The 15,103-nt window shown below is 38.8% G+C and overlaps 1 protein-coding gene across 2 annotated transcripts in view; it reads left to right on the top strand.

Annotated features, from left to right (window-relative positions):
* The window catches only part of CDK13 (cyclin dependent kinase 13), a 121,341-nt gene extending 115,262 nt beyond the window's left edge, over positions 1 to 6,079 (top strand). Inside the window, exons 12-14 of one of the 2 annotated variants that reach the window (XM_059397239.1) lie at positions 1,298 to 1,503; positions 3,759 to 4,031; positions 4,662 to 6,079. In XM_059397239.1, coding sequence (XP_059253222.1) covers positions 1,298 to 1,503; positions 3,759 to 4,031; positions 4,662 to 5,512 — 1,330 coding nt within the window. In that variant the 3' untranslated portion in view covers positions 5,513 to 6,079. Of the gene's footprint in view, positions 1 to 1,297; positions 1,504 to 3,578; positions 4,032 to 4,661 lie in introns of both variants that reach the window. The other variant, XM_059397238.1, reaches the window with a different exon arrangement.
* Positions 6,080 to 15,103: the final 9,024 nt, after the last annotated feature.

The raw sequence follows: 15,103 nt of genomic DNA, 5'->3' as shown, positions 1-15,103 counted from the left end.
CCTCTCCCCACCCCCTGCCCTACGACCTATCCCCTTGCCTCCCTCCACCTGAGGTAACCATCATCCCTGTTTTCTTTTGTATATACTTTTGTTGCCATCTATATGTATTCATAAAAAGTTATATTTAAAAATTTTAGTTGTTTTTAATTTTATTAAAAATTTATTAAAAGGGTATCATGCTGTTTGTAATCTTTTGGGAATGACTTTTTTTACTTAATATTATATTGCTAAGATTGGACCATATTGTTGCATATGCCTTTACCTTATAACGTGAGATGAGAGTAACTGGAAGAGGAGGTGTGAATGAACTTGCTGTGCAGGCCACTCTCAAGGATTGAAGTCAGGAAAGAGGACAAAGAGAGATGCGAGTTATTTTACAGCAGTTTCAGGTGTACCCCTTGGAGAGCATCCCTAGAGGGAAACATATCCAGGTTAAAGGTGGCAGATCTATCACCAGGTTGGGGCTGTGTAAGGGCATTTGTAGTTATTCTGGGCAAGTTTATTAACCTTTCCAAGCCTCAATTTTCTCATCTTTAAAATAGATATAATAGTAACTTCCCTTTGGAATTTTTATTAGGATAAGAAGAAATCAACTTCTAAATCAAACGTTTATGTCTTTAAGCAAAAGTTACTCTATAGTGTTTTCAGTTTTATGAAATCACATTAAGGCAGAATTGTTTCAGAATTGTGGGTAATTTTGATAGTTGCTAGTTTTTCAGAATCTTTGTTGACAGGTAGTCATGAGCCTGGATTACCTATTTTTGAAACTTCTCTGTAGCATAGTTTAATTTTAGAGCACTTCATTATGGAAGTAAATAAGAGGGCATTAAAAAAGTAAGACGCTTTTACTAGGAAGTTTTTCACAGACGTCATCTCCTAGCTTTTGCTACTTTTTAATCCTGTTTCCATTTTCTGCAAGTGGCATTTTTTCCCCTTTTTTCCCCATGTCCTGTTCAATGTGTGGTGGACTGTGAGAAGAACCGGCTTTAAAAGGTTGCACCAAGGATGATAGTAACATACTTTTATGAACTTGTGTTCTTCGTTCATAGTTTTACTAAATGATTATTTACTGATCATTCAGAAGTCACAGAAAAATAGTCTGGCTGTAGAGGTGAAGCCCTGAAGTTGGGGGGCGGGCGTCAAGGCTGATTTTTACTGAGGAGTCACACAGCATGTGTCTGCAGTCTTCTGGAACGACTGGCAGGGTGGGGGGGGAGCAGCTCTGTAGTGACTGTTAGCAGTTTTGGGGTGTTGTTAAGAAGTAACATTGCACACAATTGGATACTTTTTTTTCCAGCCTTCCTTTATGGCAAGATTGTCATGAGCTGTGGAGTAAGAAGCGAAGACGACAGAAGCAGATGGGCATGACTGATGATGTGTCCACAGTGAAAGCCCCCAGGAAGGACTTGTCTCTTGGCTTCGACGACAGCAGGGCCAGCACCCCGCAGGGCACGCTGCCATCTTCGCAGCTGAAACCTCAGGCCAACTCGAGTCTCGCACCTGGTCAGTAGTGCTTTGCGCGGCGGTCGGTGTTCTTCCCTTGTTCTGGCCTCACGGTGATGTGACTGCTCGCATCTGTGGTTGAAACATTCAGGTTTATTCCCCGCACTCAACACTTCCCTGGGAATTGCCTGCGCAGACGCCGCACTGCTCCCAGGTGCCTCAGTAGGAAGTCACCGTGGGTTAAGATGGACTCGGCAGAGAGCGATCAGTGAGAGGCCAGGTTTCCTGACTTTCTGCCTGCTCTAGTGTGGGCGTTCATAGACAGATACAGGGAAACAGCCGAATTCCTAAAAGAAGCTGTTTTATATGGTTTATAATATCCACTCACTCTTAATATATGTCCCATTATATTCTAGAATCTCAAAGATTGGACTCTCCTGTTGTGCCAGAAAGGACTTGATGTATGATGAAGAAGGCTATTTGGGGGAAACAGATTTCTTCCTCTGACTCAGTTGTTAGAAGAGTCAGCTTCTTCCTGAGAATGAAACCTTTTCAGTGTGGTTGGAAATCTTATTAAACTCATTCTGTCATTTAGGTTTAGATTTTAAAGGTCAGTTGGTTGATGAAAACAGGTCTGATCAGATTCAATTTTTGGTGGTGGAGTATAAATATAGAGTAGATTAGCTGAGAAAGCCTGAGAGAGATTACCTTTAATGCTTTCCCATGTAAGCTGCAAGCTTATACTTGACCTTGGTCAGACTACATTAAAGCGCTGATACATGTTACATTACAAACCAAAACCAGTTGTTACTTGTTGATCAACATTTCATTTTTTGTCCCCCCCCCTTTTTAACTGTCACTGTTAAGAAGTGAGAATTCTGGTTTTGTGAAATAGAAATGAATCCTCTGTGCTCCATTTTTGTTATCATCAGCTGTCTTAAAATAAGAAAATGCCCTTTCTGTAGAGGAGAGAGCATCATTACAGAACCTCTGCTGATAGAGGTTAAACGTCCATGAACTGGAGAATGAGGGAAACTGGCTCTTAGCGCCACAGCAAACAGGCTTGGCTCCTTACTTATTAATGCCTGGGGGTCATGAGAAGAATTTGCAAAAGTTTGTTTCAAGTTAACCTAAAAATAACTAATAAGTAATAAAAGTATCTCAAGATATATAAAGAGAAAATAAAAGGATAGCCTTAATCATCAGTGTTTCATCTTCTTGAAGTCTCTCTTCTATTTGCCTTTTAATCTTAGAGAAATTGCTTATCGATGTAGTGTCACTGAGCTTCCATGGTAGTATATACCCTCGAGCCTTGTTCCATGTGACTCACAGAGGCTTGCACAAGAACCTGTGTAACTATCACAAGTCTAAATGGAAAATTCGAGAAAAACAGGTGTTTTGCTGATGCTGAGCTAAAACCCTCTTGTGTCCACATCATAAGCATGTTTCTGTAGGAGGTCCAAGCTTCCCAAAGTGAGTTAACTTAAAAAATGGTAATTTGAATAAAATACATTTATGAAAGATTCTACAACATCACAGTGTGAATTTACTGCAAAAATAAGGTACAGTCCTTAGATATAAAAAGTATTATTTTAGATGAGCAGTACAGTGAGTAGAGCTGTGAGTCTGGAATCAGAGCACCCAGGTTCTCACCTCAACTCAGCCACTTAGAGTGCGTGACTTTGGGCATGTGAGTTAGTGTCTCCCGAGGTCAGTTTCTTCAGTTAAAAAAAAAAGGGGGAGGCGCATACTAATAACAGATCATGGCTTTAAGGTTGCTGTGAGGAGTAAAGGATGTGAAATGCTTAGAGAATGCGGACTCTGTAGGTGCCTCCTCCTCTGCCCTCCTGGTTCCTGCTTCTGTGTAGGGTATGGGCTTCCAGCCATAGTCTCACGTTTCCTTTGTGAAGTATTTCCCCCTGAAGAATGGGCCACAGTTTCAGTTGTTTTAACTTCAGAGCAGTTCCATCTTAAACGTCCATGAAATTAGAACTAGACTGAGATGCCTTTTTCACAGCATTTCTTAAACACTGTCCCACAAATGTACATTTGAATATGGTCACACAGGGCCATTTTAGGGGGCGGGATGTGCTATGAATTATGGCAATGCTAATTAATACAAATTTTGTCTTTAGTAAAAACAGGCCCTGGACCGCAGTTAAACCACAGTGAATTGGCAATTCTCCTAAACCTACTGCAGTCTAAAACAAGTGTTAATATGACTGATTTTGTCCAAGTGTTGAACATTAAGGTAAACTCTGAGACTCAACAGCAGCTAAATAAAATAAACCTTCCTGCTGGAATTTTGGCAACAGGTGAAAAACAGACAGATCCATCCACACCACAGCAGGAGTCTTCGAAACCATTGGGAGGAATTCAGCCTTCTTCTCAGAGCACGCAGCCTAAAGTGGAGACGGACGCTGCGCAGGCGGCCGTGCAGAGCGCGTTTGCGGTTCTGCTGACTCAGTTAATAAAGGCCCAGCAGTCAAAGCAGAAGGATGTGCTGCTAGAAGAGAGGGAAAATGGATCAGGACACGAAGCGTCATTACAACTCAGGCCACCTCCAGAACCTAGCACCCCGGCATCAGGTGAGTGTGCAGATGGCCCATCTCTAACACGCTGCTGCCCGCGCCGTGTGTGTGGTGTTGGGGGGCAGCGGTGACGCGGAGTGTCCGTGGCATCACCGGCGGACGGGTTCTGAAAAATCCCAGGTGGTGGGTTGTCTCCTTAGTCGTTTTATTTCTAGGAGCAGCTTCTTTAACAAATTCCTCACGTGTGACTTGGCTCATTATGAATGCCATAGAGCCTTCTCATGTAAACCTGTAGTTGAGAAATAGTCTTTACTCCAACTACAAGACGATTTTGACCAAGGCAGAGACTCTGTGGATAGGAGCTTTTTGTTCTTCAAGCGATAAATAGGTTGATGTGAGATACCTTTGAGAAGTCAAATGCAATTAAATTTTTCAGTCACCGTAGACTTAAGCGGTAGCCTGCAAATTAGCACTTCCATCCCTTTTTCCTTCTTTTGCTTTCCCTTCCCTTCCTTTTTTCCTTCTTTCCGTCCTTCCTTTCTCTCTCTCTCTCTTTTTTTTCCCCCTTTCTCCAGAGATGGAACTTCTGGTGTTCATTACAACCACCCATAGGAAACATGGACTGTTTGGAACTTCTGGTTTTCCATGATAACTTGTAACTCTTTTTTTTTGCTTTGCGTCACTTAGGGCAAGATGACCTCATTCAGCATCAAGATATGAGGATGTTGGAGCTCACACCAGAACCAGACCGGCCTCGTATTCTGCCTCCTGATCAGCGACCTCCTGAGCCACCTGAACCACCACCAGTCACTGAAGAAGATCTGGATTATCGGACAGAAAACCAGCATGTTCCCACCACTAGCTCTGCGTTAACTGACCCTCACGCCGGAGTGAAAGCTGCCTTGTTACAGCTGCTCGCCCAGCATCAGCCCCAGGATGACCCCAAAAGAGAAAGTGGTATTGATTACCAGGCAGGAGATACTTACGTACCCACTTCCGACTACAAGGACAATTTTGGATCCTCCTCTTTCTCTTCCGCTCCCTACGTTAGCAGTGACGGTCTGGGAGGTAGCTCTGCTCCAACACTGGAACGACGGAGCTTCATTGGAAACTCGGATATTCAGTCTTTGGATAACTACAGTACTGCTTCATCTCATTCTGGTGGTCCGCCTCAGCCTTCTGCCTTTTCCGAGTCATTTCCCAGTTCAGTAGCTGGATATGGAGACATTTACCTCAATACCGGTCCCATGTTGTTTAGTGGAGACAAGGACCACAGATTTGAATATAGCCATGGCCCCATTGCAGTCCTGGCCAACAGCAGTGACCCTCCCGCAGGGCCAGAGAGTACTCATCCTTTGCCAGCAAAGATGCACAACTATAACTATGGCGGTAACTTACAGGAAAACCCGGGTGGCCCTGGCCTCATGCACGGGCAGACCTGGACTTCTCCTGCCCAAGGACCTGGATACTCACAAGGATACAGGGGACACATTAGCACACCAGCTGGCAGAGGTCGAGGCAGAGGGTTACCATACTGAGTATCTGTTTTTTCCTCAGGCACATCATTTTTATCTGGAAAGACTTTTCTAGCTGCAATTTAAGGCAGCAATCCAAGAGACTTGAATAATATTAATTCAACAACAGCTTTATTTTTATGTGGAAAAGGGTCTTGCATACAATAGTTTAAAAAAAAAGAAAAAAAACCTTTGCTTAAATTCATGCTGTTCTAAAAACTAGATCTGTTGATTGTACATCTTCACAAATTCTAGTTAACAGTTTTATTTTGTATTCTTGCAGTTTTAAGTGGATGCTAATCTTAGGGACATAAGAGTCTTTTATGGCCCTCTTGCAGATCTTCTGAACTATGCACATTTGTGCTTATTTTGTAAGTTTGGACCAACTTTTATGTAACAACCAACCAACCCCTCCCCTGCCCCCCTCAGTTTTACAACAATCAGAAAGGGCACTGATTTATTTGGTATTTTCTTTTTACAAAGCTACCTTTAGTCAAAGGTCACTGTCAGTCTTTGCACCTGCTTTCAGTGTTATTGTGAAAGGTGTACTTTGTGCTCACTTCAGAAAATAAAACACAACCTTTCTCTTGATGCAACAGTTTTATAAAAAAAAAAATGGTCAACGTTATTTTTGTTTTATTTTGCAGATTATCATAGCCGAGCAAAATGCATTCAAATGAAATAGTGGGTTTTATATGAAAAATATGGGGTGGGGAGGGTAAGTAAGTGCCTTAACAGGTAAGCTTAAGGTCTGAAAAAGCAGTTAACCTTTATACCCATTTGTCTTCTAAAGGGAATCAATACACTGTATTGAAGAGGCAGGGAGCTCTCCAGTGTTTTCGGGGCTGCCTGTCAGTTCCTGCTAGATCCATTCCCTCTGCCTGTCCCACTTCTTTCTTGCCTATCGCTGGGCTGTGTTACCTTCCACTATCACCTGGTCTTGATAGGAGAGTGAGAGCAAACAAAGGGACTAGAACTCCAGTCAGGACCTCGTTACTTCCAAGAAGTCTACAAAGTTATGTCATTTAAGTGGTTGAAAGTAATAGCTAAATGAGCATTTCCAAGTACCATTTTTTCCCAGGCTGCCATATTGTCCCTGTTTCATTTTGTCATGGATCATTGGAAGGCAGTAGTGTAGACGCAAGGCTTCAGAAACAGAATTTCCCTGATTCTGTTAAAGTTTATGGGGGGGTGGGTGGCAAACATCATATATCTTAAGTTATGCAATGCCATTTTAAGAAAAAATTTAACTGTTCGGTTTGTTAACTAGAAACATTGCCTAGATTGAATTTACTGATGCTAAAAAGAAAAAGTAGTGAAAGAAAACCTCTTCTCTTCCCTCCTCTTACCTTCTATGAGGTTTATTACGACTTCTGCCAGACTTAGAGCAACTTTAGTTCATTTTTAACATTTTTTTCTTTTTTTAAAAGCAACAAAGAATGACAGACTAACCCTTATGTAAGCCGTAATGGTGTCAAGTCTAACTAACTTTTCGTGCACGCTCACGCACACACAGAATTATAATAATTCTCGAAAGGAACCAAAGGTGAAGAACCAGTGTTTCCGTTAATCACTAAATGGAAAAATAAACTCTGGAAATGAGAGTCGTGCCAATTAGCCATTTTGTTTTAACTGCTCTCCGGGTAACTTACTTTTTGATTGGAATTGTAAATTGAAAGAACTGTTTTAGAATGGAAATTGCTCCAGTTCTAAACTCAGTCTTTTTACCCCCATGCCCTCTATCTGACTTGTGACCCTTCATTTCAAAACAGTATATGGGAAACATTGTAGTTTGGTGACAGGATATTTTAAAGTGGATATTTTACCATTTTACTGCTATAAAATGAGTTGATGTCAGTTGATCATTTTATTTTTTCGATGGAACTTTTTTTTTGTTGTTGGGGAGAAAGAAATGAATGGAAGAAAAATTATTTTGCTTTTATTTGAATATTGCGTACTAACAACTTATATAATAAAACTACATTGCAGGAAGTGAAGAAATATTTTGAAATTTAGCAAAATAGCTACAGTATTCAAGTATCTGAAATTTTAATATGGTGAGTCTTAGCGCTTTAGACTTTCCTATAAGTGACAGTATCTAAGTTATTCTTAATAGTCACAGTCGATAATTCTGCTGACCATAGCAGCTAACCTAAAATTGAAGATATTTATGTGACATGAATAGCCTGTGTTTTAAAAATTAAATATTTTATATAAAATTGAACTGTGTTTGGATAGTTCTTCCAACATTTCAGTGACGTATGTATTTTGGGTGAGTGGCTGGGAGGACAGGGAAACGGTTGATGGAATTGGAAATCTGAACTACAGCTTCTAATAGTACCCTAAGACATCGTTAATTGTGAGACATACCAATATTTTACGTACCATTTAGAAAAAAATTGTTGCCAATTAAATGACAACACAATGCTAAGATGCATGAATCATAAGACACTTCCCAAATTCAGAGATGTTAGTCTACAAAAGAATCAATGAAATATGGTAGTAAAACTAATCAATGAAATACGGTAGTAAAACTCTTCATGCGTCCCTTCCGTACCATTGAATACTTGAGCAAATTTGGTTTCATAAAAAGAACAGGGATGGAAGTCACTAATTCCAAATTATAATTACCGTAATCCCTGAGTATTCCGGAGTGAAATCTCAGGAACATAATATATTACTTAAGTTTTGGGGACAGACACAGGTAAGTCAGATGGCAACTATAAAGATGAAAGTTGAAGGCTCAGAAGCCTGACCTACCAAAACAAGACATTTTACTGTCTCCCCTGTGGAGCTCCCTTTTTTGTTTCCTGACCCAGGAAGTTCCTGCATGCAACTCAAGTCTCCTATTTGTTGGAGACTTGGGGTCACCCATGAAATTTTAAGAGACTCATTTAAGGGGTGATTGATGAAAATGGTTTGGGGGAATGTGAATTAGGATAATGCTCTAGCTGTGATTAGGGCTTCGTTCTGTCAGTGAACATACAGTCAGCGCCTGCCCAGTGCCAAGCACTCGGGACGCGTCAGTATAGTTGAGTACTTGGTATGTCAGTAATGCCCGCGAAGGGCATTAAGTCATACTTGTGGTGGGCTGACAGGCTACTCAGCTGTATCTAAATTACACGTAAGTGAACGTAAGAGATGACAATGTGAGTGTGAAATTTTATAGTCAAATTGGAATAGAGAAATAACATTCCAGAAAGAAATAGAACAGCTGGAAACTCTATCATGAAAACACATTTTAACTTGCATCTGTCCAGTTTGTAAAAAGCCAATCTGCAGAAAAGATCAGGATTTCTTAAGAAAGGTGGAAGGTGAAATGGGTTAAATGCTTCCAAACTACTCACAGGAACTTGTGAGTCAAAAAAGTTTTGCTGTGTTTGCTGGGAGCACAGTCCAATTTTACGCAACTTTCCACCATAAGTCCTTCTTCTTTATTTTTTTTATTTTTTTTTTTTTAAGTAAACCTGAAATACAAGTTCTGAATGAAGATCTACTGATCCTCAGGGATACTGGTTTGGGTACTTTTAAAGTCTGAAACATACATTCTAATAATCTAGTATCATACGATACCTCCCCTTGCTTTATATAGCTAAGAAGAAGATTCAGAGATGGGTTGCCTGGGCTGTCCCTCTAAGCCTTATCTAAATTCTGCAGGAAACACTTAACTTTTTAACAAGAAAATGGACTTAAAATAGTTACCAGTATCTAAAATAAATTTATAAACTGAACAATGAGTTTAACACAAATGATTTCAAAAAGTCAACTTGAAAAACAAAAAATAGAGAAATAGAAAACAACAAGAAGCCTAGAGCAGGATGGCTAGGTTTTAAAAAGGAGGTTCCTCTTTTTTTTTTTTTTTTTTTTTAAAGACCGTAGTTATTACAATTCGGTAGTAAGACAAAATCTTTCATTTAAATCTGTTTTCTGTTTGTAGGAGGAAAATCAGCAGTCCTCTGCAAACATTAATTTTAAATTCTTCCAAGGTTTTATAATTTTCAACAGTGTTAGGAGAGAGCAACAGTTTCTCATTTATCAAAGCCTCTTCAGATAATTTCTTAAAGTGTTTTTAGTTTAATTAAAAATAAAAGCTATTAAGAACAAATTAATAAGCTATCAAGTGATCCAGTTGAAGATGGAGAAAACAGAGTATTGACCATAATGGAAAAAAAACTTGTCCTTTGAATTATGTAGACTAACAAGTTTTGTGGGTCTTACTCCTTTCACCATGTCAAATGTCCTATTAAAAAAGAATTTTTAGTTCTAATTGCATTCAGAATGAGGCCCTGTAAATGAATCACCCTTTGGGGTTTTTTTTTGTTTTTGTTTTTGTTTTTTACAGTTAGTTTGTTGTAAAGGTGTTGTGCTTTCTTGCAAGAACTTTTAGTAAAGTCTTGTAACTGTGAAATCTGATGTGTTTAATATAAGCCATTTGTTTAAAAAAAAAAAAAAAGGCTGTATATGATAGTCTGTAAATAAACTGCCATAAGAATTCCAGGCCATTTTTAGCCTTGTTTTATTCTTGCTTATACCCAGAACAGACTTTAAGAAACAATCTTGTCTGACAAAGAGGAACTTGTTATCCATTGTGCCATGTTGTAGGGACAAAGCTTAAAACCCAGAACACTGAATTCCCAGGGCGCCTGGGCGGCTCAGTTGGATAAGAACACTTATTTTTCCCTTTTTAGCCTGGTACACACCCGAAAATGTAGGAACACATCCAGTCATAACCATTAATATTTAGCCTTGATGGATGTATATAAATGAGCATCTACTCTTCTTACAACAAATGGGTTTATATTGCCCATAAGTTTGTGGTTTAGTTTTTTCATTTAATAATACATTGTGAACATCCTTCTCTGTCAATAATTACATTCTACCTTCTTTATTTTTTTCCTAAATCATAGAATCTTAGTGTTTTTTTTTAAAGATTTTATTTATTTATCTGACAGAGATCACAAGTAGGCAGAGAGGCAGGCAGAGAGGAGGAAGCAGGCTCCCTGCTGAGCAGAGAGCCTGATGAGGGGGGCTCGATCCCAGGACCCTGAGATCATGACCTGAGCTGAAGGCAGAGGCTTTAACCCACTGAGCCACCTAGGCGCCCCTCTACCTTCTTTTTGATGGTTATCAATTATTCCTTTATAGAAGAACCATAACCTAAAATGTCTTCATTGCCAGACACAAACTATTTCTAACTTTTCTGTTAAAAATGACAGTGTGCTAAGAATCTGCATAAATACACAATACCCATGATTTCCTTGGCATTGCTGGTGCAAAGAGTGTCCTTCTAAACCCCTGCTGAACCCAAATTGCCCAGGAAAGGTCTATAAGTTTTGCATTCACTCCTGTCACTCTTCCTTTAGCTCTGTTAAAACTTTTAAAGCTGCCATTTGGACTAGTGATGGATCATCTTAATTTGTATTTCTTTGATTGCTAATGAAATTCATTATTATTTCATGTCAGCCAGGTATCTTTTCTTTTATTAACTATTCACATGTTTAATTTTTAGGTGTTTATCTCTGTCTCTTTGAAGAGCTCTTTGTATAAGAAAGAGAGCCTTATGGAAACTATAACTTTAAAAATACTGAATGGTGTGTTTTGATGTAGGAAAATTTTAACAGTTACATATATATGTAGTCAATTCTACTCTGTTCCTATGGTTTCTCCTTAGAAAAGCTTTCTCCAAGATGATTTTAATTTTCACACAAGTTTTGTTTTACTTCTCTGGCTTCCTACTCTCGCCCTTTAGTGCTAAACCATTTTAGAATTTAACCGATTAGATGTTGTGAGGTAAGGGTCCAACTTTGTTGCTTTCTTTGGGGGCCTTCTGTTGATTTGTAATGTTCCTGTTTAGCTTTAAATGTTTGGAAGACATGTAAATTATACAAACAGCCTTGGTGAACCGTACATCCTAGTCCTAGTTTGTAAATACCATCTATGTATTTTTGGAGTCTGTTTCTGGGCTTTCAGTTACATTACACCCTGATGTCTTTTGTTACAAGTTTGCTTGGATCATATCTTTATAAATTATGCATCTGACATTGTAGTGTTTTTATCACTGTATTTTCAATTCTTAGAACAATGGGTAGTACATTGCAGACAATAATACTGTTGTAGGAGGGAACTTAAGTGTCCCTTTTTCAAAGGTTTCTATTCTGGCCTGTTTATTTTTCCCTGTGACTATCAGAATCATTTTGATCACTTTTCCAATGGTATCCTCTTAGGATCGTAACTGGAAACATTAAGTGTTTAATTTACTTGGAAGTCTTTCTGTTGAGAGCACAGAATTGGTTTTTTTTGCATGTTCCTCCTTAAAAGTTCCAAAATTTTCTTTACCATAGTTCTGACATGTTGCTTTTTTAAATAAGTTTCCAAAAAATATTTTTGTTGACTTTAGAAATTTTGTTGACTCGTATTATATAAGTACAGTAATATCTTAAACTGGGCACTGCATAAATCAGAAAGGTGTCATGTGGGTTTTTAAAGCACTGTCCACAATAACTTTTTTTTTTTTTTAAAGATTTTATTTATTTGGGCACATGGGTGGCTCAGTGGGTTAAGCCGCTGCCTTCGGCTCAGGTCATGATCTCAGGGTCCTGGGATCAAGTCCCGCATCGGGCTCTCTGCTCAGCAGGGAGCCTGCTTCCCTTCCTCTCTCTCTGCCTACTTCTCTGCCTACTTCTCTGCCTACTTTTTTTTTAAAGATTTTATTTATTTATTTGACAGAGAGAGAGAGATCACAAGCAGGCAGCGAGGCAAGCAGAGAAAGAGAGGGGGAAGGCTCCCTGCTGAGCAGAGAACCCCATGTGGGGCTGGATCCCAGGACCCTGAGATCTTGACCTGAGCCGAAGGCAGAGGCTTAATCCACTGAGCAACCCAGGGTCCCCTGGCCACATTAACTTTTATTATGATTTTTAATAATTTTCAGTTGATTGAAAATGATAATGAGCATTCTTATTTCTGATTTTATGAATATCTAGTTTTTAGTATTTCACTCCTGTGTATAATTTTAAGTACGAATTAGAAATTGAATATTAAGAATATGCATGAAGCCTATTTATTAGGAACAGACATTAAATTTTTTTCAAATGACTTTTCAATGTCTACCGTTACACAGATTTTCTCCTTTGAGCTACGATAATAGAAAGAAACTATTAGTAGAATCTAATATTGAGCCGCTCATTTAAAATGCTGCTGTATTCTGTTGACTAACCCTGTATTTAGGATTTTGTATTTATGCATAAGAGACAAGTCTGGTTTTGATTAACAGGTTTTGATAGCTTTACAGAATAAACTGGGAAACTATCTCATGCTTGATTTAGAATAGTTTATATATTGTGAGGATTATCTGTTTATTGACCTTGACTCTTCTGCAAGGTGATTATTTCAGTTTTTTTTACTTCCTCGTGTTCTTTCTTTCTTTCTTTTTTTTTTTTTTAAGATTTTTTACTTATTTGACAGAGAGACATCACAGGTAGGCAGAGAGGCAGGCAGAGAGAGAGAGAGAGGGAAGCAGGCTCCCTGCTGAGCAGAGAGCCCGATGCGGGACTGGATCCCAGGACCCTGAGATCATGACCCGAGCTGAAGGCAGCGGCTTAACCCACTGAGCCACCCAGGCGCCCCACTTCCTCGTGTTCTTGCTCCGTTCAGGGTTCTGTTTCTTAAGTACATCTTGGTAGTTTCCCCTTTTCTGGAAATTCATCATGTGGTCTACCTTATATTTAAAATGTTTTCCTGGGGTGCCTGGGTGACTCAGTCGGTTGAGCGTCTGTCTTCAGCTCAGGTCATGATCCCAGGATCCTGGGATTGAGACCTGCGTTGAGCCCTGCATTGGGCTCCCTGCTGCACAGGAAGACTGCCTCTCCCTTTCCCTCTGCCTGCTGCTCCCCCTGCTTGTGATCTCGCTCGCTCTCTCTCTCTCTCTCTCTGTCAAATAAATAAAGTCTTTAAAAATAAATAAATAAAAATAAAATGTTTTGGGCATTGGGGTACCTGGGTGGCTCAGTTGGCTAAGTATCCGACTTCAGCTCTGGTCATGATTTCCTGCTCCTGGGGTAGATCTCCCCCTCAACCCTTACCTTTACCTCCCCTTGTTGGCTCCACACTAGTGGGGAGTCTGCTTGTCCCTTTCCTTCCCTCTGCCCCTCCTGCTCTCTCTCTCAAATAAATAAATGAAATCTTTTAAAAAGTAAAATGTTTTTAGCATATAGTTGCACTTAATAATCTGTGTTGTAAATACATTTATTATCTATTATAATATCTTGATCATTATAACATTATAGTATTATCTATATTATAATGTATCATTTGGCATAATGTATCATAATGGCAACCTTTGTCCTTCCATTATTTCTTTCACCACCAGAGAAGAATAATCTCTTCCTCATTTTCTCATTTATTTCAGCATTTTGACTTTGATTCCTTTCTTCTACTTCCCTTACTTATTCCTACCTCTTGAGGATCCATTACTGACTGATACACTTGTTTTCCTTTCTCCAATTCTAAAACCATGTTACTGTTAGGAATTCTCTGATGGTTTTAACAATTTCCAGTTGATTGAATATGATAATGAACATTCTTGTTTCTGATCTTATGAATATCTAGTTTTTAGTATTTCACTCCTATGGCTCTATCCCATAGGTTGAGAATGGTGTGTTTTCATTATTGGCTGCAAATTTGATTGCTCGTTCGATCCAAGGATTATTTAGGATAGCGTGTTTCAGTTTCCAGGTGGCTGGCTGCCTTTTTTATTTTTTTACCTTTTTTTGTTGTTGTTGTTGTTATTAACTTATAGCTTCTATTACATATAGCCAGTGCACACAGGCTGCTTTTTGAGAATTTAATAAGGATTTCTTTTTAGCATGCTAAGCAAACACATTTTGTAAATATTTCCTGGTTCTCTGTAAAGGGTATGTCCTTTGAAACAATGTGTCATGTAACAATTAGGTCAATGTTATTAATTGAATAGTGGTAAGAGTCTCTAGATCCTTACCATCTATGCTCTACTTCTCTCAAGGAGAAATGTAAATTCTCATTCTGCTCTTGCGTATTTTTCCTTATAGGCCTAATCCTCTTTGTCTTACCTAGTCCGTGCTACATTCAGGACTTACAGGTTCATAGATTCATAATCTTTATTCCATTTATTCAAGTTTTTTAAACCTTTAATTCTACTAGGTCCAGTTTTAATATTATCAAACTTACCTAGTCTTTTGTCAGTTTATTTTATACTCTTCTTTTTTCAGTGTCACCTTGCTGGCTTTGTTTTTAACCTTCTGCTAACTTTCTTTTTCTCTCTCTTTAAAATTTGTGTTTGGAGGCCTTCTGTTGATTTGTAATGTTCCTGTTTAGCTTTAAATGTTTGGAAGACATATGTAAACCCATTTTTTGAATGAATAACCTCAGGTATAAAAGAGTTGCTGTAGACCATTACCAAATAAAAAAGAAATTTGCCCACTTTCCCCTTTTCCTGGCCCTCTATTTCCTAATGTATTTTTGGAAGTAAAATTCATGATTTTAGACTCATTTAAGAAAATAATGATGTTTCAGTTCTGTTACATAACTATTATAATCATTACCTAAACCTAAAGACACATGGAACATATTGGCACAGAATGT

The sequence above is a fragment of the Mustela nigripes genome, chromosome 4 (assembly GCF_022355385.1).
Source record: "Mustela nigripes isolate SB6536 chromosome 4, MUSNIG.SB6536, whole genome shotgun sequence".
NCBI lineage: Eukaryota > Metazoa > Chordata > Mammalia > Carnivora > Mustelidae > Mustela > Mustela nigripes.
This window is presented reverse-complemented; position numbering and strand designations above follow the sequence as displayed.